The sequence below is a fragment of the Balearica regulorum genome, chromosome Z (genome assembly GCF_011004875.1).
Source record: "Balearica regulorum gibbericeps isolate bBalReg1 chromosome Z, bBalReg1.pri, whole genome shotgun sequence".
Classification (NCBI taxonomy): domain Eukaryota; kingdom Metazoa; phylum Chordata; class Aves; order Gruiformes; family Gruidae; genus Balearica; species Balearica regulorum.
In genome coordinates this window covers 65,125,727-65,152,863 of record NC_046220.1, presented here as the reverse complement: position 1 = coordinate 65,152,863, position 27,137 = coordinate 65,125,727, and the positions used below count along the sequence as shown (strand labels likewise).

Here is a 27,137-nt window from a genome sequence, read left to right as displayed (position 1 = left end):
AGAAAGGGTATGGTGGGGTTTTTTTTAAAGCAATGTTATTGACAGACTGTATAGAGGAAGTATCATGAAAGGCCAAGTATACAGTGGAGATAAGGTGAGAGAGGACAAAGACTTGAATCAAATCAGAGATTTTCCTTTGTAATGAGTATAGAATATGAGAAAGGAATGGATTTAGAGAGACTGAAAAGGTAAAAAAAAAAACCACACTTTTCAGTGGGAGCTTAAATGTTGGATGGTGATTGGTGTTTAGGGTTTAGTTCATTTATAACTGCTGTTTGAAGCAGTAAACCAATTCAGGGGAGGGGAAGAGAACAGAACTGTATATGCATTTGAGATTTAAGAGAGTCTTACCTTTCAGAGATTTTTATTTTTTTTTCTCCACCAAATATGGAACGTGTATTTTTCCTCACATTAATGCACTGTGCAATAATGCCTGTTGTTTCTTCAACATTTAGTTTGAAGTATTGCATAAATGTGTAATGTGATGTAATAATGTCAGTTTAACCTCTGCAGCATTCAGTTCACTGTTTTTGGGATGTTGCACCTGTTTCTTAGAAGAGAGTAGCTTTCAGCTTATTTTGAATTATATTTTATGTATTGGTCCAGTTAACAAAAAATGAGAAATTCCATCTGTTCAATTGTCGTGTAGAAGAATGTTTTATCTCTGAAGCACATTATCATATCTAAAATTGACAGCATAATCTGTTGAATTTTTTTTATTTTGCCCCACTTTCCCAGGTGGCTCTTGGTACAGTTTTGATTAAAAAGAAGTAATTCTGTACTTAAAAGCAACCTGTCTCAAGTGATGGATTTTTTTCTGTCATTTCTGTGGCACTGCAGTGGCCAGCCAAGTTATGATGTGTATGCAGTATTCACTAGATTTTCCACTTACTTCCCCCTCACACCCTCAAGCTGTGAAGAGTATAGCAACCACTATGCTTAATTTTAGTAACAGTTCACAAGTAGCAATAACATTTTATCCCTTTATGACTACCCTGCTCATACGTAGCTGGCATACTGCTGAATTAGCCGCGTGTGCTCCTTTTTCTCAGGGTAGCTTCCCAAGACATGTTCCGTGGCTTGCCTTCTGTCGTGCTGAAGGAGCTCATGGATGATGAAGCCGTTATTTCTGTGAATCAAGATCAAAGTTTGTAATATGTTGAATATTGCTTTATTGTGAGCCTTTTCAGAAGAAGTTCAAATTTATTTCTGACTAGTTACTGGCAGACTGGAACTTTTGTGTTACTCTAGTTAAAGTTGACACAGTAGGTTAAATGATAATATCACTGTTTAATATTTTTAAAGTGTTAGCACTTTAAAGTGATGATGTTACCTTGGAATCTTAGGTAGTATAAAACTTCATAACTGCTAGGTGCAATTTAAGGTGTTTGTAGAAGCTAATTTCTAGGCAAGAGTTGATAATCTGCATGAATACTCTGACAAGCACTTGGACGGACACTGGCGTAATGGGGTTCTGATGCATTTTGTAACTGAGGGAGTGGGGATACAGAGATTCTGAAGTGTTTCTGTAACATTGAGCCATTTCAACTGTTTTCTCTGAAATTCCATGAGATGAGGTTCAAGAATGCATTAACTCTGTATTTGAGCCTGTGATGAGATATGTAGCTATAGTCCAACTAGATGAACTAAACTGGAGGGAAAAAAGGGCACTAAGATGAAGAATGAGCAGAGTAAAAAAAGGTGACATTGCTAATTAAGAAAAGATACAGCATAAGAAAGTTGCCCAAAGTATAAAGAGGAACCTGGAGTTGGCTCAAAAGAAAAGACACTATTGGGTGCATCTGACGATTGGCATGTGTGGATGAGTAATAAATTGCTGAAGATGAATGAGAGCTAAAGCACAGTAATTCTGGCTGAAGAAAAAGAACCTGCAACTTGTAATAAAATGGGAGAGTGAATGCAAATATATTTAAAATACACAATAGAAACTGAACATTAGAATATTGGGATTAGTTTTCTTTTAAGTATGAGAAACATTAAAGACCTAACAAATAGTATGTCCGCATCTGACAAGCAACAAAATAATAGACTAAAATGAAAGTATCCTCTGTATCAATATTGATAAGTACTTAAATAGTATACCTAAAATATTTAATAGGTGCTAAAGAAAATAGAATGGAGAAAAAGTTATTAGAAGATGCCTTATCCAATGGATTATGATGTTGAATTAGTCTGACATTTCACTTATGACTCTGTATTATATGTGGGACATCCTGATGTGCAATGTTCATATAACTACCCTTTCTGTAGCCAGCTTCCAAAAATGAAGATGACTCTCCCATCCTTCCCTCTTTTGCTATTCCCAACATGTGGAAGGCCTTGGATGGAAGAATCCATACAAGGAAGTCCCACGTTAATTTTTTCCTTTTCAGTGCTCTCCTTTCTGTACTTTTTTGTCAGGGCAGTACTCTGACCCTGCTATTTGTGATGCAGATTACAAGAGCAATTGAATTTAGAGAGCCTTTAACATCTCTGTGTGTGTTTTTGACTGCCAAATTTGAGACTCATGCACTCCAGGGAGGGAAGTTTGCGTAGAGGAGATGCACTGTCATTTGAAGCAACTGTGAAATAATTTTCTGTTGGTGGTGGTTTATTGGGGTTTTTTCCACCATTAAGAGAAAATACAAGAATAACAGAAAGGTGTTTGGGCTAATGTTTGAAGTGAAAGACATGGTTATGAAACAACCATTGAAACTTGTGCTCCTTTTAGGAGGAACTAGGAATGCAGTTGTAAATATTAATGAGTATAGAAGGCTAGGATTTGATGGCAGATACCTAAAAATTAAGTTCAGTGCTTGTCGTCTTCCTGTTTACATCAAAGCCGTGCAGAACTCTCATGTTGTGAACACTGTCTATTTAGGATTTTTTTATGATTGTAAATCTTTATTGTTGATCATCTCATTAATGGAAACTATTTGAAAATTAGACTTACTGTGCAGTATCACAGAGAAAGGATAATATGTGCCTGATTATGCATTAAATAACATGGTCTCACTCCAGATGAGGCTTTCAAGGCTATCCTAAATAATGATATTGGATATCACTGAGCAACATGATTATTATATTGCTTTGTGAAGAGTGCAACAGTTCTGAAACACAAGCTTTTCCAGAAGCATATACACGAATTAGTATTATACTGAGAATTATTTTTGAGAGACAGGAGTTTGACCATGTTTTCTTTTAAAAGATAAACCTTGTGTATATTGGGGTGATACAATGTTGTTATAGATAATATTATCCAAGCAATGCTTATAGAATTCTAGAAGTGTTTCAGTGTTTTCCTGACAGATAAAATAAGCATTTCCATTAACTTTTTAATTTCAGTAGGGCTATACTTTGTTAATATGACAGTTTTCTCTGTGGAACCAGCAGCTGATGGAGGGACTCTGATTCTGTTTCCTCCTCCCCCATGAGCAGCAGAAAAGGAGAGGCCATTGAAATAAATAAAAGTAGGGGGGAGATAAAAATGCAAGCACGTAAGAACCAAGCTGTCTCCAAAAAGACAGATAGTTTTCAAGTTGTAATGTTACTTGTTTTCTCCATTCTTGCTAGTGACCAAATGCATTTCTGCAAGCTTTTCCTGAGAGCATTCAAGTACAAGGATGTCCCACTGGACAACTTGCTGCTGTTGCAGTGTTAAGCTGTTGTCTGTGTATTACTCTCATGTTTCCTTGTTAACATGCCATAAATGGTGGAGACCGTGTAGGAAGTTTGAAAGTTAATGTTCCCGGGGAGGGCATGTCTTTCACGCCATATGGTGAATTAACTGACAGTCCTGCAAATAATGTAGTTTTAACCGCTGTATGTTTTCGGTTTTGAAAACTATATGTTATTTGCAAACTTCAAGCAAATTATTAAGAAGACATTTTTAGAGTTTTTTAAGTGGAATGATTACCTTACTTAGATTGTCATGTTACAAAATACCATTCATCAGAAAGTAACTGGCAATTACAAAAAGAAAGACTGAAATCAAGCCCTTTTGTTTATTATTAATTTCACTTTTGGCTTTACGCACTTCTAATACTGTCCATGATTATGCTGTATTTTTAAAAGGAGAATCATCTTCACAAGGTGGTAGTGCTTCCAGCCTTTCTGAGCAAAACCTTGTTAAATGTCTTGCCATTTACAAACTTTTCCAGTTGCCTTAGGAAGGAAGTGAGAAAGAGGAGATCTTCATGAACTTCTGCACATGTGTGTGCAGGAGGTGTTATTCAATTAAGAGCAAAACTAAATCAACTGTTTAATATTATTGGCTATTGAGTATGAAAGCCAAGGAAAATACTGTGGTGACCATTAAAAGCCGTGATCATTAAAAGACATGAGCTAGGAAAGGTTTGTAGATGTAAGGCAATATTTGTATTAAAACGACCAATTATATTTTCAGAAAAAATAAACATATCAACTTTTGAGCCCAGAAATATGTCTCCAGTTCTGAGTAAGAAGTCAAGTATTTCAGTCACAAATATGTGAGTTTGGGGGCATCTGGAAGGAGACCAATACAGTCTGCAAGTGCTGTATCTTAATGCCGTGAAAGTTAGAATTTTTGTTTATTTGTAATACTTGTGACACCTTTCTAAAATGTAAGTTTAGTGTCATCCTAGACTTATCTGACTTGTGACATTATTACTTGATTCACTTTTTTATATCCACAGATGACTGAATTCCCCTACTAATACAACTTTTTACTTATCATGAAATTCTAAAAGTGTTTTGCTCAGGATTAGGGGTCTTTTCAAATGCATAAGTTTACTGTTCTTGTTAAACATATGTATGTAATTGATATGCTAATGACTTTCAAGGTTATATTGGAAGGAAAAAAGAAATCACACTTGCTTAGTAGCTGTAACTATGGTGCCAGAAGATGGCACTGAAGAAATATGTAGCACATCTTAGATTTTGTGGGATCGCATTTGTTGGATTTATACTACAGTGAGTTTTCTTTTGTGCATCTCTGTGTTGTTTATTAACGCTATTTTCATTTTCTTGCTTAAATTTGAAAATGCTTTGGTGTTTTCAGTTTTGATAGGAAGGCTGGAAGTTAGCGTGTTGGAGTCCACACAGAAATTGGAAAATTCTGCACTTTCATGTGTTAGCGGTTTGATCACCTCCCTTTGGAAGTGCTTCAACACTCTGTGCTTTAATAAAGCATCATGGCCTAGAACTTGAAAGACATGGATAAAATTGAAGTAATTGTTTTTGAGAAATATAGGTGAGGTTTTGAAATAATGTGAGACAAAGGTAAATCCTAAAACTGAACAGGACCAAGTGCCCAATGGTGGTGGATTAATACGGTTAGGATGGATTCTTGGTGCCTGTCCACATATATTACAGTGAGCTCTATCAGTAGTACTCCAGATATTCTGAGAAATAGAACCAGATTTTCTTGTTATGCCTCCCTTTCTTTCTGGTAGGTATCACAGATAAATGTAACCAAATTATCCAATATTCAAGAAGCTGTTATAATGAAAGTGATTATAATACATTCAGTACTTACCTTTCTTACCATCTACCCTAGCAGAATCTGTACCTATACTCAGGTGCTAGAACTTCTGACTGGAAACTGTGTGTGTTACAGAATGCCTGCTTTGCTATATAAAATTAGTGACATTAGAGAACAGATTGGTGTGTGCTTTTGTTTTGCTGTTTAAGCTAATAAATATATGACCACGTGAAACTGAAATAGAGTCCTGACGTTATTTGATCTGGGATGTTGTGACTCAGTGAAGCAAAACCAGAGATCTGTTGAAATAGTGTTTTGAGCAAAGTTGGGGTTTTTTTGTCATGCTGAGCCAGGAACTTACATTCTAATAATAGCAAGTTTATAAGGGTCCCAGAGCTGGACGCAGTACTCCAGGTGGGGTCTCACCAGAGCGGAGTTGAGGGGCACAATCGCCTCCCTCGACCTGCTGGTCACGCTTCTTTTGATGCAGCCCAGGACACGGTTGGCTTTCTGGGCTGCAAGCGCACACTGCCGGCTCATGTTGAGCTTCTGATCAATTAATAGCCCCAAGTCCTTCTCCTCGGGGCTGCTTTCAATCCATTCTCCTCCCAGCCTATAGTCATGCTTGGGATTGAACCAACCCACATGCAGGACCTTGCACTTGGCCTTGTTGAACTTCATGCGGTTCACACAGGCCCACCTCTCCAGCCTGTCAAGGTCCCTCTGGATGGCATCCCTTCCCTCCAGCATGTCGACTGCACCACACAGCTTGGTGTCGTCGGCAAACTTGCTGAGGGTGCACTCGATCCCACTGTCCATGTCGCCGACAAAGATGTTAAACAGTGCCAGTCCCAGTACCGACCCCTGAGGAACACCACTCGTCACTGTTCTCCACTTGGACATTGAGCCGTTGACCACAACTCTTCGAGTGCAACTGTGGTGGGTTGACCCTGGCTGAGGGCCAGGTGCCCACCAGAGCCGCTCTATCACTCCCCTCTTTCATTAGACAGGGGAGAAAAGGTAAAACTTACGGGTCGAGATAAGGACAGGGAGAGATCATTCTCTAATTATCATCATGAGCAAAACAGACCGAACTTAGAGAGGGAATTCATCTTATTTATTACTAAGCAAAACAGAGTAGAGGAATGAGAAATAAAACCAAATCTTAAAAACACCTCCCCCCACCCCTCCCATCTTCCCGGGCTCAACTTCACTCCCGGCTTCGAACCTCCTCCCCCCCTCAGCGGCAGGGGCGGGGAATGGGGGGAGGGGGATGGGGGTTGCGGTCAGTGCAGCGCACGTTGTTTCTGCCGCTTCGTTGTCCTCGGGGGGAGGACTCCTCTCATCGCTCCCCTGCTCCAAAATGGAGTCTCTCCCACGGGCTACAGTCCTTCCTGAACTGCTCCGGCGTGGTCTCTTCCATGGGGTGCAGACCTTTAGGAGAAAACTGTTGCAGCATGGGTCTCCCACGGGGTCACAAGTCCTGCCACCAAAACCTGCCCTGGCGTGGGCTCCCCTCTCCACGGGTCTACCGGTCCGGCCAGGGACTTGCTTCAGCCCGAGCTTCCCACAGGCCACAGCCTCCCTCGGGTACCTCCACCTGCTCCAGCGTAGGGTCCTCCACGGGCTGCAGGTGGAATCTCTACACCCCCTCATCCTTCCTCCACGGGCTGCAGGGGGATCTCTGCTCTGGTGTCTGGAGCACCTCCACCTCCCCCCTCCTCCTGCAGCCCGTGGTGAAGACCATGGTGAAGCAGGCTGTTCCCCTGCAGCCCGTGGAGGAAGGATGAGGGGGTGTAGAGATTCCACCTGCAGCCCGTGGAGGACCCTACGCTGGAGCAGGTGGAGGTACCCGAGGGAGGCTGTGGCCTGTGGGAAGCTCGGGCTGAAGCAAGTCCCTGGCCGGACCGGTAGACCCGTGGAGAGGGGAGCCCACGCCAGGGCAGGTTTTGGTGGCAGGACTTGTGACCCCGTGGGAGACCCATGCTGCAACAGTTTTCTCCTAAAGGTCTGCACCCCATGGAAGAGACCACGCCGGAGCAGTTCAGGAAGGACTGTAGCCCGTGGGAGAGACTCCATTTTGGAGCAGGGGAGCGATGAGAGGAGTCCTCCCCCCGAGGACAACGAAGCGGCAGAAACAACGTGCGCTGCACTGACCGCAACCCCCATCCCCCTCCCCCCATTCCCCGCCCCTGCCGCTGAGGGGGGGAGGAGGTTCGAAGCCGGGAGTGAAGTTGAGCCCGGGAAGATGGGAGGGGTGGGGGGAGGTGTTTTTAAGATTTGGTTTTATTTCTCATTCCTCTACTCTGTTTTGCTTAGTAATAAATAAGATGAATTCCCTCTCTAAGTTCGGTCTGTTTTGCTCATGATGATAATTAGAGAATGATCTCTCCCTGTCCTTATCTCGACCCGTAAGTTTTACCTTTTCTCCCCTGTCTAATGAAAGAGGGGAGTGATAGAGCGGCTCTGGTGGGCACCTGGCCCTCAGCCAGGGTCAACCCACCACAGTCTTTTTTGGCGCCCAACGTGGGGCACGAGAAAAATCGAGATAAGGATAGTAATGGGAAGAGGTAACGGGCAAAACATTGACTGAACGTAACTTGAGAGTGATATAGTGGTGAAGGGACTAGAGGTAGATTTTGTGTGTAGATTGTCCACTCTGGTGTTGTGATAGTGTTGTTTTGATGTTGGTGTGGAGAATTCTTTTTCTTTTTCTTTGTTGATGTGATTAGTGTTTGTGAAGTTTTGTGTTGAATGTATATTTTAATGATAATTCTTGAGTGATAGAGCGGCTCTGGTGGGCACCTGGCCCTCAGCCAGGGTCAACCCACCACAGTTCTTTTTGGTGCCCCACGTTGGGCGCCAAAAAGAACTCTGGTGGGCACCTGGCCCTGAGCCAGGGTCAACCCACCACAGCAACCATCCAGCCAATTCCTTATCCACCGAGTGGTCCATCCATCGAATCCATGTCTCTCCAATTTAGGGACAAGGATGCCGTGTGGGACAGTGTCAAATGCCTTGCACAAGTCCAGGTAGATGATGTCAGCTGCCCTTCCCTTATCCACCAATGCTGTAACCCCATCATAGAAGGCGACCAAGTTTGTCAGGCACGATTTGCCCTTAGTGAAGCCATGTTGGCTGTCAACAATCATGTCCTTATTTTCCATGTGCCTGAGCAGAGTCTCCAGGAGGGTCTGCTCCATGATCCTGCCAGGCACGGAGGTGAGACTGACCGGGCTGTAGTTCCCTAGGTCTTGCTTTTTACCCTTCTCAAAAATGGGGGTTATGTTCCCCCTCTTCCAGTCGGCAGGAATTTCACCAGATTGCCAGGACTTCTCAAATATGATGGCGAGTGGCCTGGCCACTTCATCCACCAGTTCCCTCAAGACCCGTGGATGCAACTCCTCAGGTCCCATGGACTTGTGCACCTTCAGGTTCCTTAGATGTTCTCGAACCTGATCTTCTACAGTGGGCGGTTCTGCATTCTCCCAGTCCCTGCCTTCTGCAACCTGGGCAGTGTGGCTCAAGCATTTGCCAGTGAAGACTGAGGCAAAGAAGTCGTTGAGTACCTCAGCCTTCTCCTGGGTAACCAGGTCACCCGTTTCATTCCGGAGGGGACCTGCATTTTCCTTCATCCTCCTTTTATCACTAACATACCTGTAGAAGCTTTTCTTGTTGTCCTTGACATCCCTGGCCAGACTAATTTCTGTCAGGGCTTTGGCTTTCCTAACCTGCTCCCTGGCTGCTTGGACAGTTTCTCTGTATTCTTCCCAGGCTACCTGCCCTTGCTTCCACCCTCTGTAGGCTTCCTTTTGTTGTTTGACTTTGCCCAGGAGCTCCTTGTTCATCCATGAGGGCCTCTTGGTGTTTTTGCTTGACTTCCTCTTTGCTGGGATGCATCGCTCCTGAGCTTGGAGGAGGTGACCCTTGAATATTAGCCAGCTGTCTTGGGCCCCTCTTCCTTCCAGGGCTTTGTCCCATGGTATTGTACAAAGCAGATCCATGAAGAGGCCAAAGTCTGCTCTGCTGAAGTCCAGGGTAGTGAGCTTGCTAGGTTTCTTTCCTCAATCTGAGAATGGTTAACTGAAGGTTTGGTGTATAAAAAAAAAGAATATGCCCCACTGAATTCTTCTGTAAACGGAAAGATGGTCTTGTGTTTTGGATTATGGTATTTGTAGTGAAACATCAAACCCAGAATCATTCTTTTCAGTGTTAGTACAGTATATTCAGTAAGTCCCCCACCCACTCCACCACATACATCTATCCCTGGAGAGGAGAAAACAAATAGAAAGACAGCCGGTACTGAACTACATGATCAGTGGATTTCTCTTTGTGAATGGTATTTTTGTATATGGAAAGGAGCTGAGAAGAATATATAACAAACAGACTATTTAGTTTGCTCGCAAATTGCAAAAGTAGTATCGTTTTACATATTTCCTGTTGGTGTCTACAGAAGAGAAAAAACAAATATTCTTCTAAAGCAAAGCATTGGAGCTGCTGTAATATACCTGATAGGCTGCATGTGCTGTCAGAGCTACTGTAAGAAGTAGTAATTGAATCAGAAATTGTGTTTTGCTTTACTGTATTGAGAGAACAGTGAACTATTCAAAACTGTACTATGTTTCAATGTTAGTCATTTACTTGTATATATTTTCTTTTTTCCATTAACATTTAATGTAAGTCAAGATTTAGAAGAAACAAACTGTCTTGGTGAACTGAACTTGGTCTCCTTGAATATTAAGCCATTTTGATGCTACAGTAAGTTATTTAGTTTTACTGCAGCTAATTTCTGGGAAATGAATAAGTGGGTTCAAACAAGTGTTTTGAGAGCATTTTGAATATATTGAAGGCCTTTCTGTTCTATTCTACTACTAAAAAGAATAGAAAATGTGATTTAATTTTTTATGTAAAAGAAAAAAACAGGTCATTTTCAATGGGTTATTATTTAACTCTTTCAGTGATGAGAGAGATGATGAGGGGGGAAAATTACTTGTCTCAAGCTGGTAAGCACTATATCTGGGCTAGCTCTATTTTAGTGCAGCTCGAATTCTAACATGAGAAAATTGCAGAAATTTACAATTCAAAGTGTGTTTCATCAGGGAGAAATCCACAGATTGTTTTGACACTCAGTTAGAAATTCAGCATGAAGATGGACGTCTCATGAAATTTGCAGCTGCTGATTGAATTTATATTTCCATAAAGGCCATCAACAGTAGCAGCCTGCAGGGGAAGTGGGGGAAAAATGACAAAAATTGTGAGGCTAGCATTTTTTCCTCAGCCTTATAGTAGCAAATTACTTGTAATAAGGTCCTACACTGACCAGGATTAAAGAAAAATATAGGCAGCCAGAAGGGAATGATTTCTCAGTTTAATTTATTTGAATTAAAAACGTCTGAATTTGCTATTTAAATATATGTTTAGTTATCTGTACAGTGTGCAAAATGCAACTGCAAATTGAAAGTGTCCTTAAACTGAAAAATAAGACTCTTACTGGTGATTACAGAAGGCTTATCATACAAGTAATTTGATTTTATAATAAATTCCCAGGAAAGAAAATGAATGATATCAAAGTGTGCAAAAGTAGGTCATCTTTATTAGGGGTGAAAAACTCATCTTATCTCTGGCGTGCTCCCTCTCATTCATTCATACACACAGGTAGGAGAGGATGTGTAAGATCTGAATTTATGTTTCTGACTAACAACTCTCATTATGTTGATAATTTAAAAAGCAAACATGCATTCACAAAAACAAGTCCATGTTGTCAAAACAATGAGTAAGAAATGTCCCTGAGACAAATGGTATAATAAAATTGAACAGTTTTATCTTTTGTTTAGACGTTTTTGTATATTACTGTCTATTACGTTTCCATGGAAGGAACAGGGAAGGGGAAGGTTAAATATTTTTGAAGTAGCTTCTTTTTTGGTAGAAGCGGAATCATTATTATCACCCTCGAGAGATTGTAACTGCCGTAACACCGTTGTTTCAAAATACCTGTGTTTCTTAAGACCGTAGGAAGGTTTAATGTGCAGGTGTTTTCTTTCATCTCAGTGTTAGAGATTTATGCATCCAAGTCCCAACGCATAGCAAGGCAGCTATACCCACCAAGTTATATTCAGAAGCCTTTTCCTCATAGTCGTCTGTATCTGTGCCATCCTGTGGTCCAGTTACATCATGCCTTGCAAGCTAAGAAATATAAAAAAAAAGATTTTGAGGTCAGTAGACACCTAAATGTTCCAGAAACTGTTAAGAGAGTTCTTTGTAGTTGGACAGTGCAGAGTCGTGCTTTAGTGTGGTGAGACACAAATCATGTAGTCTTGGTATCAATAAAGTTTCTTAGTATATGGAGACATTTAAGAAGGAAAGAGCTTGTGTGACATCTTAATATAAGAACACAGGGATCATATATCTTAGCTGCTCAAACCAGAAAGAAGTGAGTTATAATTCTAATAAGATTAGTTGAATAATTTTGCAATAATGAAAATCTCTATGAATGTTATTATTTCTCAGAGTTTACATTTTAGATATTAAATTGGTAAAGTGTAGTAAAATAACCATCTTTAGTTTTACTTCTAAAAATTAAAATACCGTTTGGGAACCTACAAGTCTTTGACACACCTGGAAATGAAATTATTTGATTGTAGAGTTTGTGAATATCACAGCTTGTTCTTTCAGTGGTCGTAAACTCTGTGTATCAAACACTTGTATTATGGTTATTAGAAGCTATGCAATTTAAAGATTGCAGTCCAAAGACAGTCTTTCTTCTTTTCTTTCACTGGCATCAGCATAAGTACTTTGACATAGAAACTTTTATATGATCTTACTGGCTACAATCATTGCACTTGGTGCTTTAGTGTCTAGTAACAGCAAAATACTCTAAAATCAATGAGCACACAATTGAGTATTTAAATACTTGATGATTAGGTGCTTACATAATGTGAAAGCACATAGACCTCAGTATTTGCTGTTTAGTCTAAAATTTGCTTAGTTAAGTTGGAACTGTAGAAGTAGAAAGCAGGGAAAATTAAGTGGGGACTGCACGTTGCTTTTTGCATGTGCAATTGTTTTTCTAACTTGCAAAATGACCACAGAAATCTTGAGATTTGAGTAGAAAAATAAATTTGTGAGTTGACTCAGGTCTAAAGCTTTGACTTTCATGTAATCCTTGCTCCCTGCTGTTCCAACTTGGCCTTTTCCAGCTCAAAGTAGCTTTGAAAGCAGATCAGACGTTGCTGCAGTGCCTTGGCTATGTGAAGTTCTTTTTTCTTCTTCACCACTCTGAGCTCACCAAAACCAGCTAAAATGTATTTTTTTTTCCCAGAATCAGTGTTATTGGAAAATATCTTAACTAATGGGTACACACTGGTCAGCTTAAAAAACCAAACTTTTGAAGCAGAGGTTTAAATGTAACCTAACAATGTAAAGTAAGAGTTTAATCAGACAAAAATTTTTAGCTGTTGAAAGAGGAATGATTTGATGTTGCTAATATTACTCCACTAAATTGTTGTACTTTCTGGTAAGTATTGTTTAATTTTGTTTTTAAAAAAGTACCAGTTACTTTTGAAATACTTGTTTTTCTTAGAACTCTAACCAAGTAAATATTTTTAAATTTCTATTATAATGAAAGATGACATTTTGCAAACTTAAAATATTAAAAGCTATAGAAGTACATACTAACCTGAACAATGATGATAATTAAGCTCCTATAAGCATTAGTGTAGCATTCTTTTAATTCTTTTGGAAAGTATATTACTAATTATGCTTGCGATATATTTCCTATTTTTTTACTTCAAAACCTTTTTAATAGATACTGAATAATATACGTAACATATGTATATAAAAAAGATATGTGAAAAAGCATACCAGAAATTTATTGTAAATATAAACAAATTTGAAATTAAAGCAAAATACAATGACTGATGAACATAAAAAAATAAATCTTACTGCACTTACATGTCAAGTGTCAAACTAGTGAGTCAGAAATATACTTAGAAAGTTGTTTCTAAACTAATGTACACCCTTTTTTTAGACACCTCATTTTAAGCATCCCCCTTTTAGCCCTCAGACAATTTAAACAAATTAGGATACATGAATAAAATTGTGGGGAGTTTTTTGGCCTCTTATCTGTGTACCCAGCTTCTTAAAGATCCTGAGGGTCAAATGCTATTGTAATAATTAATGTAAATCACAAAGGATGGGGCATATCCTCTGGTTTTTTAGAACTGAGATGACAGTTTTGAATTCAAGATGTATACTCCTATCATCATATTATAGATATGGAGTTGTCTTTAAGCCCTTTTCAGTAATAATTTTGTGTCTTATAGTGAAAGCAAGACATGACTTGCTTATCGGTAAGGTATTTAATTTCAGTTAGTTTATCTGAGTAAAAAATTAAACCTTCAAGTTGGAAATAAGTGATAACCAGAACCAGGACACATACTTTTATTTGAACTTACTGCTGCAATATGTATGTGCTACTTAATCATGGTATTTTGAAGCGCAATAAATTTTTGTCATATCATTTGGAGGTGTCGGTTGAATATACATGCTTCTTTCCTAGGTCAGGCAATGTTCACGTTCTTTTGGTTCCAATACCAATTTTTGTTTCATCTCAAATACGATTCTTTAATTGGTTAAAGCTCAGTCCACGTAAAAGGTCTGCATTTTCAAACAGAAACTTCAGTATTGTTTTATATAAAACATGACTAAAATATCAGGATGCAAAAGACGGTTGCAACATCCAGCCCTTCAGGCCCGTGGCTGTGTTCTCAGCTAGGCAGCAGTGCCCCTGTGCACACACTCAGACACTGTGGAATAACGTCATTTGTTGTGTCGGTGTCTACACCTTCACAGACCCTTAGGTTGCTTTATCCAAGAGCGGAAGGAAAGGAGTCCCTGTTGCTGCTTTATCTGGTTGTGTTGATCCTGACTGCCTCATGTCACAGGATGTGTCTTTGCCATGAGATTGTTTAGAAAAGTACAAATCTGCCTGTTAGACCCAGCTTCATGACGAAATCAAAAATGTTTTCTTCTTTGGCAACCCTGGCAGACTCTACCACTATCTAAGTTTATTTCAGTCGTTGTTAGGTATTTTGTTTCCTTGAAGCTGTACAGTGTTTCCCTTGGCTCTAGCAGGCTACACTTAGTGGACATCCCTGCAAACCGTTTGCGTATTCAGGGTCATGTTGTAGTCGTTTGTCCTGCGTATTAGAATTGCTTCCTCTTCTCCCAAGGAAGAGCTCGCTCTCTTTCCTGAGATCTCTGTCAGACCTTGCCTTGCCTAGTGGCTGTCCTTCTGAATCTATGCTAACCTGTTCCTTTTATCAGCCTTCCTTTGAAAATGGCGTTTTGGTGGTAATCACCCCAGCTAAAAATGTCAGTGAAATGCAAGACAGACTGCCAGGGCGCCAGAGATGGTGTTCTGTGAGGACCACATCACGTTTAGGCATTGTTATCTAATGTTACCCGCCACCACACCCTTTTTCCTTCAGCTTTCACAACAGTCAGCATCTCTTGTTTTCTTCCCAAAGGCATATTTTAAGCCATGAAGAGTAGTATTTCACCTGCTGGATGAACTGAGGGGCTTTTTTGAACAGATTATATACATTCATCATGTCTCTTGAGTCAACTGTAGCATTTGCAGAGGTGGTGAGGAGCTCAATCTTGTTCTACTCAGCTTGCCAACCCTTCCACCAGCTTCAGAGTTGCATTAGCATGCTTAGCACCCCCTCCACCTTCTGTGCCTGAAATATTAGGATCTCTGTTCACATCCTGCTCAGATATGAACTTTGCAATAGTTTTTGTGTAATTGCTTTATAGGTGAGAACAAGCATTTTAACTACAGAAGGAGTTTATTTGTTGTGTTATTGATACCTGTGAATATTGAAATATTAAGATCAATTCAAGCAATTAGAGCCATTGCTCAATAGATGTAACCAAACAAAAGGGAAACAATTGTAACTTAGAAAATAATTAGTTGTAAGATAAGAAGCTCTGGAACAATCTCATTTTAAACAGCTCGGCCTTGGAAGAACAGATGCACAAAGATAAGAAAGTTACAAGGTGATCACAAAACCAGCCTTGAGGGATAAGGTATATGTGATACCAGGACTGAGTCTGAAGACCCCCGAGGACCACCCGGAGGTGCCAACAAACATGGGCGAAAGACATTAGCATATGCTAACGAGTTCCCCGAAAATCCATGAATGTGATAAGCACTACTCGGAAATATACTGAATATGTATATTAACATAGTATAAATACCTGCTAGTTTTGTCTTTTGGGTGTGCTCATTAGGTGGAGTTATCCCCTGTGCAGCCAGCGCTTTCTAAATGCCTGCTTTTTAAAACTTCAAAACAAGTCTTAGAGAGTGAATTATTTTGCCGCTTTCTGGTAACATTATGTTGATGTATTAGCATCCTGTTTTTTTCATCTGAGTCTGTATTTGTGAGATTTCTGTTAGTGAAAAGACTAGGTAGGGTTTATAGATACACACCATGTCTTATAGAATGATAGAATCATTTAGGTTGGAAAAGATCTTTAAGATCAAGTGGACCTAGCACTGCCAAGTCCACAGCTAAACTATGTCCCTCCAGGGATGGTGACTCAACCACTTCCCTGGGCAGCCTGCTCCAGTGCTTGACAACATTTCTTTTGGTGAAGAAATTGTTCCTACTACCCAATCTGAACCTCCCCCGACGCAACTGGAAGCCATTTCCTCTCATCTGTCGCTTGTTACTTGGGAGAAGAGACCAACACCCACCTGGCTACAGACTCCTATCAGGCAGTTGTAGAGAGGTCTCCCCTGAGAGAGAGGGGAATGTTCTGAAATGCTCTGTCTTGGGGTATACAAATGGTACAAGTGCAGCTTCAAGGATAATTTTGTAATTTATATGATAAAGTGAGTAGCATATAAGTTGTAGGATGAATAGTAATTTTTAATGCTGTTTAAAAGAAATGTCTGTAGGATATGCATATACCTGTAATGGACAACATATCTCAAAACACAAGTTATTTTAGCTAACCTTCCTTTTATTCAGAAGCTGCACTCTTTTGTTGACTGTGGCTGAAATACCTAAGCATTTTCTTCTATACTCTACAATGAAAAGCAAGCACAATAAAATAGCAGTACTAGTATTCTTTAATCCTTCAAATGATATGCACAATATTAGCTGTAATTGTGTTCAGACCTTGTATAAGACTGAATTTTCTGTGCAAATCTCAAACCTGTAATCCTTTTGTAAAATCTATTAAAACTTACTAAAAAACAGAAATAGCATTAGCTCCTTGAGAGTATATGTGCAGCTAGCTGTAATAATTCCATTTATTCTGAAAAAAATGGAGATGGTAAATGAGTGTTTGGAAATGATTTATAATTGAAATATAATTAATCATCCAAACCAGACTGTAACACTGCTGTGTTGGGTCGTATTGCTTAATTGATGTTCTCCACAGCTGTAACTATCTTTTCATTTCATTTACAATTCATATCCTCGCTGTCATTTGCCCATTTCTCTTCCCTGCATGACTGCCTTTTTGTTTATCTTCCTGCATTATGTTTTTATTTATAGAGTACAAGTTATTGTACACTTCCTATCCGCTTGCTAGATTTCCTTTATACATGCTAAATCCCTATTTTAAGCCATTTTCCATACATTTACAGAAAATATTCAGTACTTCATTCCTGGATTTATTCACATTTTGACAGTAATTGGTAGAAAACTGTTTCTTGAATCTGATAGACCAAAACAAACCAAAGGAACAGTTGGGAGAACGCTTCCGCATGCCAGAGCACCGAGCATCCATCAGCTCTCCAAGGAAGTGGCATTTGTACTAGTATCATTTACACTTGTGTTGCAAAAAGAATGTGATGTTGTATATTTCTAGTAAGTTTATTGTAGATTCATTACAAAACAGTGGTTCTTTGTAAAAGTGCAGTATCTGTTGGGCTTCATGCGGCTTTGATGAGGTAGAAGGTACAATGCTTTCCAGTGAGCAGGGAATGGGAACTGGTGTTGGTGCATCCTGCTGCCAGACGAAGAGAGCTCGGGGACTAGAATAACAATGGACATTTAGCAGAGGGTTTTTAAATCTCAGTCCACTGGCAGAACTTGCTTCTCAGACAAACTGCAGTAAAAGGTATTTTTACTTGAGTTAACCCCCACAGTTGCAGATACAGCTGGCCTTCAAAACATAAGTTTGTGTGAACCTTGGATTCTAATCCCTCAGGAAGTTACAGATTCAGCGTTTTCAGTTTATTAAATTTGTCACTCCTAAAAAAGAAAATATAGAACAAAGAATGCCTTTTTTCATAAATTTATGACACAGACATAGGTGAATACACATTGGCTGCTCAGCAGCTCATAATTGTTCGTAGCATTCTAATTTTATTAGAATAAACTATTTAGCGTTAGAGAAACACAGCTGTAGTATGCCTTCTGATGAGCTTGAATGTCCTATGCTGACAAAAGATTTAAAAAAAAAAAAAGGCAAAATGGCAAATTCCATACAGAGAAGAGTGAGGAATTGACCACCAGAAAAGAGAATGAATATGTTTATATTCATTTTGTCCTTACATGTGCAGTTCGAGTAGAGGATAGTTTTCACATACTTAACATATAACGGATAAGACTTTGTTTTGAGGCCATCATGGGTTGGGTTCACGATTACCATGCAGAAGGATTTCAAAGCAATATTCAACGACAATGGAAAGAGCGTGTCAGAATTAGTCGGTGAAATCTAACATGGAGTTAGACTGCCACACTGGTGGTAAGCAAAGGTTTTCTCCTTCTGCATACAAATATTTTGATCAGATGTCTTACTAAGCTTGTCTTCACATCTGGCTGTATACCAAAAATATTATTTCCTACTAGCATTTAAACTGTTGTGTTATGTTCCTGATGCATTTATATATTTATATGTATGCACATATATGTATTTCCAAACTTTTAATCTCTGAAGGTGATTCCATTCAGAGATGGGTAAAGTCATGCTGGCACACACAGTACGTGGTTTGCACTGAGTATTTTGCAAGCTTGCAAAAGTTTCTCTGATCTGAACAGTGTCTTTTTTTTAAAAAAAATATTTTATACTTTGTATTTCTGGCTATGGCTTGATACCATTACACTCAATAGAAAACTCATTGACTTCTCTGTGTGTGTGTGTTTCTCTGTGTGTTGGCTTTATTTATCATAAAAAAATCAGATTGTTCTTTGCAGATTCTCCCCTGCCAAGCCAAAGTAAAAAGTGGCGTCTTCCATTAATGATTTGTGAGAATATTCTCTAGACTTTTTGATGCTGTTTGCAAAATAGAAGTATATTACTTAAATAAAACATTTATTGTAAATTTTTTTGAAAACTGGAGCTTTCCATAGCAAAAGTTGATTTAATTTAGGAAAAAAATACTTGTTTATACTTAAGCAAACAGTTAAGAGACATTTAAATACAATTCACCATAATCCAGATAGAAATTGTTAAACTTTTGGCAGTTGGAGCAATCAGACAGAAGTGTGTTTTGTAATTAAAGAAACGAGTTTGAAAGAGAAAGTGGGACACCTGTATGTTAGTGTTTTGAATTTCTTTAATTTAAAATTACTTCTGGGAGACTATTCCTGCTAACTTCTGCTTAAAGTTTGAATCAAGAAACATTCTGAAGATCACCTTAAAGAACTTGGTTCTGAAATGTACTGAGCTTTCTGTGAATGTAACCTAACTAACAATTATATGCTTCTATATGGTTGGTCTTAGTAAAGTGAATGGAGGGAGCAGTATATTGAGAAAACACTTCCTTCAGTGAGGTCTATTGTTGTAGGTCACCTTAGGAAAATGGATAATGAAATAGTTACTAGCATTGCACATTGTAGAATTTGTTTACCTCTCCTGGTGTTCTCTACTGTTACTGGTTGTGTGATTAGTAGAATATTTTTTCCATCACCAGTTTCAGAAATTACAGCTTGGTGTATCAATAAGCCTTACAACTCAGGTATGTGTGTATTTGTTTCTGTTCAAAGAGACAGCTTCCAGACAAATTTTTGTATTAATTGTCATCCTTGAAAGATATGTGCAGGGCAGAGTCCTAGACTAGGGAGGTGGCAGTCTTCAACAAAAATAGCATAGATGTACAACTAGGAAAGAGGAGGGATATGCGGGTATTTAAAAAACAAAAAACCTCAAAGCCTGTATTGTTTTTTTTGTCAACTTGTTATTCACGTTTTAACCATAGTAAATGAATTTTTAAACTCAGAGTTGTGGGGGGTTTTTTTGTTGTGGGTTTTTTTGTTGTTGTTGTTTTGTTTTGTGGGGTTTTTTCCCCCTCCTTTCTTCTTTCTCTTTGCAACTCCCATCACACCCCAGTCTTTCCTGGTTGATTGTGTAGGTATTTTTCCAAAGTCTCATTGGTCTATGCTATGTCTTTACTATCAGCACTTTGGCTGAGTAACTTTCATTTGAACATTACTGTTGTCTATATTACATATGTTATGTTACTGTATTTTTTTTTCTTCTGAAAGCATAATTAGGCAATGGGTTATAGAAAATGCATATGTGTACATATGTAAGCATATATGTTCAGTGCATCAATGACAGGATAAGTGCAATGGAGCAGGTCAGAAAAATGTGGTTAGTGTGGACTAATGGCCCACACGAGCACAGAACTTTTGATTTAAAAGGGGAAAAATCTACCATTCTGTCAAACTGGAAAATTTTAATATGCATAACTGTTTTTAACTGCAAAATGGAATCAAGTTGCAACCTGTACACTCTAGAAGTCTGACAGCTGTTATAAAATCATAGAATCATAGAACAGTTTGAGTTGGAAGAGACCTCAAAGACCATCTAGTTCCAACCCCCCTGCCATGGGCAGGGACACCCTCCACTAGACCACGTTGCCCAAAGCCCCATCCAACCTGGTCTTAAACACTTCCAGGGATGGGGCCTCCACAACCTCTCTGGGCAACCTGTTCCAGTGCCTCACCACCCTCACAGTAAAGAATTTCTTTCTAACATCTAATCTAAATCAACCCTCCTTCAGCTTGAACCCATTACCCCTTGTCCTGTCACTACACTCCCTTGTAAACAGTCCCTCTCCAGCTTTCCTGTAGGCCCCTTCAGGTACTGGTAAGCCGCAATTAGATCTCCCCGGAGCCTTCTCTTCTCCAGGCTGAACAACCCCAACTCTCTCAGCCTGTCCTCATAGGAGAGGTGCTCCAGCCCTCTGATCAGCTCCATGTCTGTCTTGTACTGGGGCCCCCAGAGCTCGACACAGTACTCCAGGTGGGGTCTCACAAGAGCAGAGTAGAGGGGCAGGATCACCTCCCTCGACCTGCTGGTCATGTTTCTTTTGATGCAGTCCAGGATAAAGTTGGCTTTCTGGGCTGCAAGCGCACACTGCCGGCTCATGTTGAGCTTCTCATCAATTAATACCCCCAAGTCCTTCTCCTTGGGGCTGCTTTCAATCCATTCTCCTCCCAGCCTGTAGTTGTGCTTGGGATTGTCTCAGCCTTGTTGAACTTCATGCAGTTCGCACGGGCCCACCTCTCCAGCCTGTCAAGGTCCCTCTGGATGGCATCCCGTCCCTCCAGCGTGTCGACCACACCACACAGCTTGGTGTTGTCGGCAGACTCGCGGAGGGTGCACTCGATCCCACTGTCCATGTCGCCAGCAAAGATATTGAACAACACTGGTCCCCATACCGACCCCTGAGGAACACCAGTCGTCACTGGATGAGTTTGGTCTGAAAGAGTCACTTGAAGGGTTCGGTCTGCCAAAAGAAACCTAGGGGACAAGGCAGATCAGACAGTTGAAGTTAATTAGTGTCATGTGTGTGTCACATGCAGAGAGGCTTAAAAGCCACCAGCACTACTGTGTGATGATTCTTCAAAATGACATCTTTGGGAAATAATTTTGTGAGTTTGGGTCTACAATGTGATTTGACTGTGGGGTCTGGAGAATGAATTTTTTATGTGTCCTATCAAAACTTGTATGAGTATGAAAAGTGGTGTATTTTGTTAAAAGTAGCTTAGTTAAAAACATTTTATTTGGGAATACATAAAGATATAACATCAATCACAAGTTGTGGTAGCAGGTAGAAAAATACACTTTGTTACTTTTGCTTATGTCAGTTTACTCAGACTGTTCTGCTGGTGGAGGATTCAAATTATGGACAGTTTTCTAAAAGGTGCTGTGCTAACAGTAAAATCTAATGATTTTCCAGCAGTGGAGAAGAGTGTTAATTCTGAGACCTATATAGGATCAGGCCTAATTAGATAGGTCTTCAGCTTTTCTGGAAATCTTCTTTATGGGAGCAAAGTAAATCTCTGTTTTTTAGTATACAGATAAAGAGTGTGAGAAAAAGTTTTATTCTTGGTATTGTTGAAAGGAAATTATTTTAAAGCAAGTATATGAAGTATAGTATGTTCAGACTATAGGAATTGTGTACTTAAGTATAAATCACATATCTTTAAACACTGATTAAAAAATATCTAATTTTGGAGATGTAAGTATGCTACACTATTTTCTTTACCTGATAGAATATCTCTGAAAAAGTAAAAATGTTGCATTGCATAAAAGTAAAATGAAGTGTTATAAAGCTAAAGAAGGTATTTAGAAAAGGAATTGCAGTTTCTGTACAAGTTTTTATTTTACTGTATTAGATACTTAATAATGAATAATGTATGTAGTTTAGCTATTAACCAGAGATGGGTGAATTTTAACACGTGACTGCTATCAGTTTTAAAAGAACTTCATTTGAAATACTTGTTGAAAGCATACTGATGGAATGATCTGTATTAATCACATTATGAAAAAAAAAAGATTTTATGCAGGTATTTCCTCAAAATGTCACATTTATCCATATCAACCTCCCAGGAAGAGAAAAAGGTGGGAGAAAAAAGCCTGGGGAATGTTGTTAACTTTTTTTTCCCCTGTGAAGGATGGGGGGAGTTGCACATCTTTTGCTAATTTAAAAAGAAAATTAAAATACTGTTTCATAAGTGAAAGGTGCAGTGGTTGATTTTTTTTTTTTTTTTTTTAAATCTGTCCTCTGTACAGTAGCGTATCTGACAGTCAGTCTGCTGTGTGCTACATCCCCGGATGAACCTTAATTCTTCCTCTTTGGCAGTAGTAGAATCTGTGGGTGGGATGTTGATCCAGATTCTCCACGCTGGCTCCTCTTTCAATATATTGAATGTTCCCTATCAGAGAGCTACCTATTTGTTTGTGGTTTTTAACATAGCAAATACTTAGTTTGCAAGCATATGTGAAAAGACTCACATATACAGAGCAGTTGCCAAAGACTGGAGATGATGTGGCCTGACTGCTTTGCAAAGCTAACCACTGAATTTTCAGTGCTGGTTTTGGCTCAAGAACAGCATCAAGTTTCTGATCCCTCACCAGCAATGGTGCAGAAAATATCCAAATGACAAAAAAACCAGTTGATAGAAAAGTGATCAACAGTTCTTCAGAGAAGCATTCTCAAAGGGAGGGATATACTAAGATGAATAACTTGGATTATTAATGACGAATATATTTCAACACATGTCAACTGTACAACATGTAAGCTTTTGTTAAAATTACTGAAATACATAGCTTTCAAATTGACATCTAGATGGTAATAATTTTCTTAGTATTTTTATCCTTAATTTTTATCCTGTAGACATCGTTGCACTTGTGTGAATAAGTACTGTTCTTTCAAAACAATAACATAATCAACTATTTAAATATTATATTGAAATATATTTAACTTTTTGGTATTTTTTTTCTTGTTTGTTGTTTGGTTTTTTGGTGCTACAGGGCAGATTATACCGGAAAGAAGATTTGTAGAAGCAATAAATCGTCAAGCATATCAATATGAAATGGGTGACTTTCCAACAGAATGGGAAGGTAAATCTTGAATATTTTGGTTTTATTTCAAGATAATTTTGCCATTGAATGTAGATTCAATATTTTTAGTGGAAGGCCTATGTGAATAGGTTGTCTGTTATCTTTCATTTTGAGTAATGCAGGCTTTTGATTAACTGCATAGTTACTATGAATTCTTAAAGTAACCCCTTTACAAATAGGATAAGTTATGTTTAGGAAATAAGTACTTAATAAAAATGTAAATAAAGCCTGTATGATCAGGACTTTCTCCTATTAAATGTGAAAGTATTTGTGCCTGAGGAGGATTTGATAGAATAACTAAAACTAAATGTGTTAAAATTTCCTAATTATGCCTTCACTACAGTGTTAATCTGTAGGTCAGTTGAACTATTGGTGGCACAGTGATGGGGCTTTTTTTTTTTTTATGATTTATGTGCTCTTCCTTGCACAGTCTTAGAAGGGAGTTGGAGAACCTGTTAATTATTAACTGTTTTTTCCCACTGCTACTGATGAAAATTTTGTCTGAAAATTTGGGATTTAGTAAGAAATTCAGGGAGATTGGAGACATTCCTTAGAATTAGCTGAGCAGCCCTTGGAGAAGGAGTGAATGCAGAGGTGGAGTATACATTGGGCCTTGAGGCTGTAGGAGCTTGAGCCAAGTGTCGGATTAAATGTGGCTTGAAATCTGGGACTCTAAAGCATAAGCAAGGAACCCCTGAAAGAGCAGATAGAGTCTACCCACCATTCAACATGCTTTTTTTGGTGAATAATATCTAGGCATCACCCAGAAGTTGGTAGGTTTAAAGTAAGCAAAATTCTTTATTTTAAGTAATAGTAGTTAAACTCTGGAATTCCTTGTCATTGAATATTCTGCTTGCTGGAAGTTTGCATGAGTTCAAAAAGTTTAAAAGAATTTGTGGAAGAAAAATCCTTCTCATATACAGACATCACTGTGGTGTAATTTGTCAGTGAGCTGAAAATTAATGGAGGCTACAGTGTGTTTTGAGAAAATACTAAAATATACTTGCTTTACCTCGTTCTCTTTCCTTTGTGCTCACTGTTGGCCCTGAGGGAGATGATAGTGAGCTAAGAGAAAAGTTTGGTCCCATTATATCCCTTCCTGGAGTCAGTAGAGAAATACCAAATGTTTCCATCTTGTATTTTATCATTGTTGTTACACTGATTCCTCTGATTTTTTTTGTGTGATCAACTAAGGCTAGTATTAAGAGCTAAAAGCTTCTCAAAGATGTTTCAATGCTATTAGCAGCATTTGCAAACTGTGGGCAAAACTACAGTATCAGCAGCTTCTGTCTTCTGCTGCCCGAGTACCCACAATTGGCTGGCGAGTATTAATCTAGTTGCTTCTTATTATCAGTCTGAGATAGCCATCTTTTGAAGGAGAGCAGCAGGCTGGTAGGCTTGTCCTTACTAAATCATCTGGTGCTTGAATGGGTATCTACCTAATCCAACTTTCCGATGGTCTGCTTCCTCATCCAAAAGTTCTCCAGCCACTGCTAGTCATCTTAGATCTGTGTGACTGTCATGTAATCACACTGCGAAGCATATCTAAAACCTCAGGTAACTGCTCTGCTGTGAATGAATCCAAGACCTGCTGCTGCCTTTTAAAAGAGTTGAAAAATGCAATCCAATGGTCTCTACCTGCGCTTGGCTAGAATTAACAGGAAACAACATGGATAGTCAGACTGTCTCATATGGGTAATGACCCTCTCACAAAGGGTCTTAGGCTGGTTCAACTAACTTGCTATATGAACCTGTGCCTTAGGACTGCTGGAATCAGTTTAGCACTAATAAGTCTGCACTATATCTCTCTTCAGAAACCTTAGCACAAATCCAGGTGACTTGACAGTGTGGTGCATGGGAGGGTACAGCTGTTTGGAAGGATGCTTTTGGCAAGCACCAGTACAGGAACCTTGGAGTCAAGGGTCTGGTACCTTGCAGTATGGACTTGCCTAAAAAGATGCAACTGCCAGACCTGAGATGCACTTCTGCAAGTCAAGGCATCTCACTTGTGTTTGTTTTAAAGAAGAAAAGACAATTGGCCAGTCCCATTTTTCTGAGCTGCATTTACACTTTTAACTTTTAACTTCCTCATCTTTGTAACTGTGTGTTTTTTCTTTGTGATTTTGTCAGCACCAAATAGAAAGAATTCATAGAGAAAAGGAAAATTTACAGTGTGCAGATAGGTAACAGTCTTTTACGTACTGAATTTCTCTAGAAACAGAAAGAAAGATACATGCATCTTTGTTCCCCCCTGTGCATTCCTTAAGCAGAATGAGTGTATATGCATGTTTCTGACAGATAAAGTATGGGAATTGCACAAAAAAGGTTAACCTATATTTTTTTGTGGGATTCCAATTTAAACATTACAAATAATTTAGTGGAAGTATAACATAGTTTTTGAAAACTAAAACTGGTACTTCTGCTAGCAGTATAGAGGCTGTTCAAAGAACTATTGTGCCTTCGCTATATATTTGGATGTAAATTAGGGATGCAGGATACTCTGAAATTCAATTCCTCACTACCTCTTTTCTACCTCCTGTGAATGAAAAATTCTCAATGCGTAAGAAATGGGAAAGAATGGAAAGAGCAGAGAGTTCAAAAATACTATAGAAGCCAGTTATCTGAGTGGGAGCAGTTTAATACAAGGTTTTTAAACAAGCTTTGCTGAAGAGCTCATTACAGTTCTGTGCCTAATTTTTCCTCTTTAAGATTGGTGTAGAAGTTTCCCAGACCCACAAGACCTGTTCTGAACTTTAACTTCTGTCCAGACTCTTGAAAATTTCCCAATGCATTCTTTCTGTGGGTGTTCACTTTATAATTCGTGCTGTTGGGGATGCTGATCATTCCAGCAAATAGTCTGAGACTTTGCAGAGGGATTTCTAAAATATTTGCTGTTTTCTCTGAACAGTAAAAGATGAATATAAGGTTAGAAGGCTGTATAATATTTCTTACTTCTGTTTTCTCTTCACTGTTGGAAATTTTTTTTTTTATTTTTAGTGTTCTAAATCCTCTCTGCTGGGCACATCCTACATCTCCAGGGGCCTTCTCTCCAAATCCTGTGTATGCACTTTGACATCTGTGGCCTCTCTGCTTCAGTTTTGGCTGGTTCAGCAATAGCAGTCTTCTTGCATAGCCTTCTCAGGCTTTTCACTTTACAGACTGTGCTAAAGTTTCTGTTGCTTTATTTCCTCTCCTTTTTCTTGGGATCTGCAGAGCTGCTTTTACCTGTGCTATCTTTGTTCTGCCAGGACTCTTTTTTTTCACTTGTGGATAGTCCTTAACGACCACCTGATTTAAAAGCAGGCATCCTAGCGCCCTTTTCCCCTCTCCTTGTTGCCCTACATCACACAGTGTGGATAGAAGAGAAACCTCTTGTGACTGAAAGGAGTAAAAGTATTGTCCCTGTAAATATTTAAGGGCGTGAGTTGTCTGAAGAGAACTTGCACAAAACCAGGGACAAACGGTTGTTCAAGGAGCAGGGGCAGGCTGTAGTGAAATTTGAAGAGAGTCTGAGTTAAATCTCATTGTATATCTAAGACATTCAGCCTGGACAGTTGGTAAACTGAGGGGCTGTGTTTATCAAGTTCTAAACTTGTAATAAGGTAACTGAGACCAAGTAGAAAGCTATAAAGCAAGTAGATAAACAAATTGTCCAGATTACAGACTCAATCTGTGCAAGCTGTTTCTCAGACTCCAGAGATGGTATTTGTGTATTAGTCCTGAGAGTTTCCTGAATACAGGGCTGAAGGCTTACTCCTGAAGGGTTTGCTTGGAATTTTTCTCCTGAAGATGCTAGTTTTAA

The 27,137-nt window shown here is 39.1% G+C and overlaps 1 protein-coding gene across 1 annotated transcript in view; it reads left to right on the top strand.

The window, feature by feature from the left end:
* NDUFAF2 (NADH:ubiquinone oxidoreductase complex assembly factor 2) overlaps positions 1 to 27,137 on the top strand; it is a 72,352-nt gene that overhangs the window by 21,603 nt on the left and 23,612 nt on the right. The window contains exon 2 of the mRNA XM_075739446.1: positions 23,246 to 23,335. Within this exon, the coding sequence (XP_075595561.1) occupies positions 23,246 to 23,335 (90 nt within the window). The remainder of the gene's footprint in view (positions 1 to 23,245; positions 23,336 to 27,137) is intronic.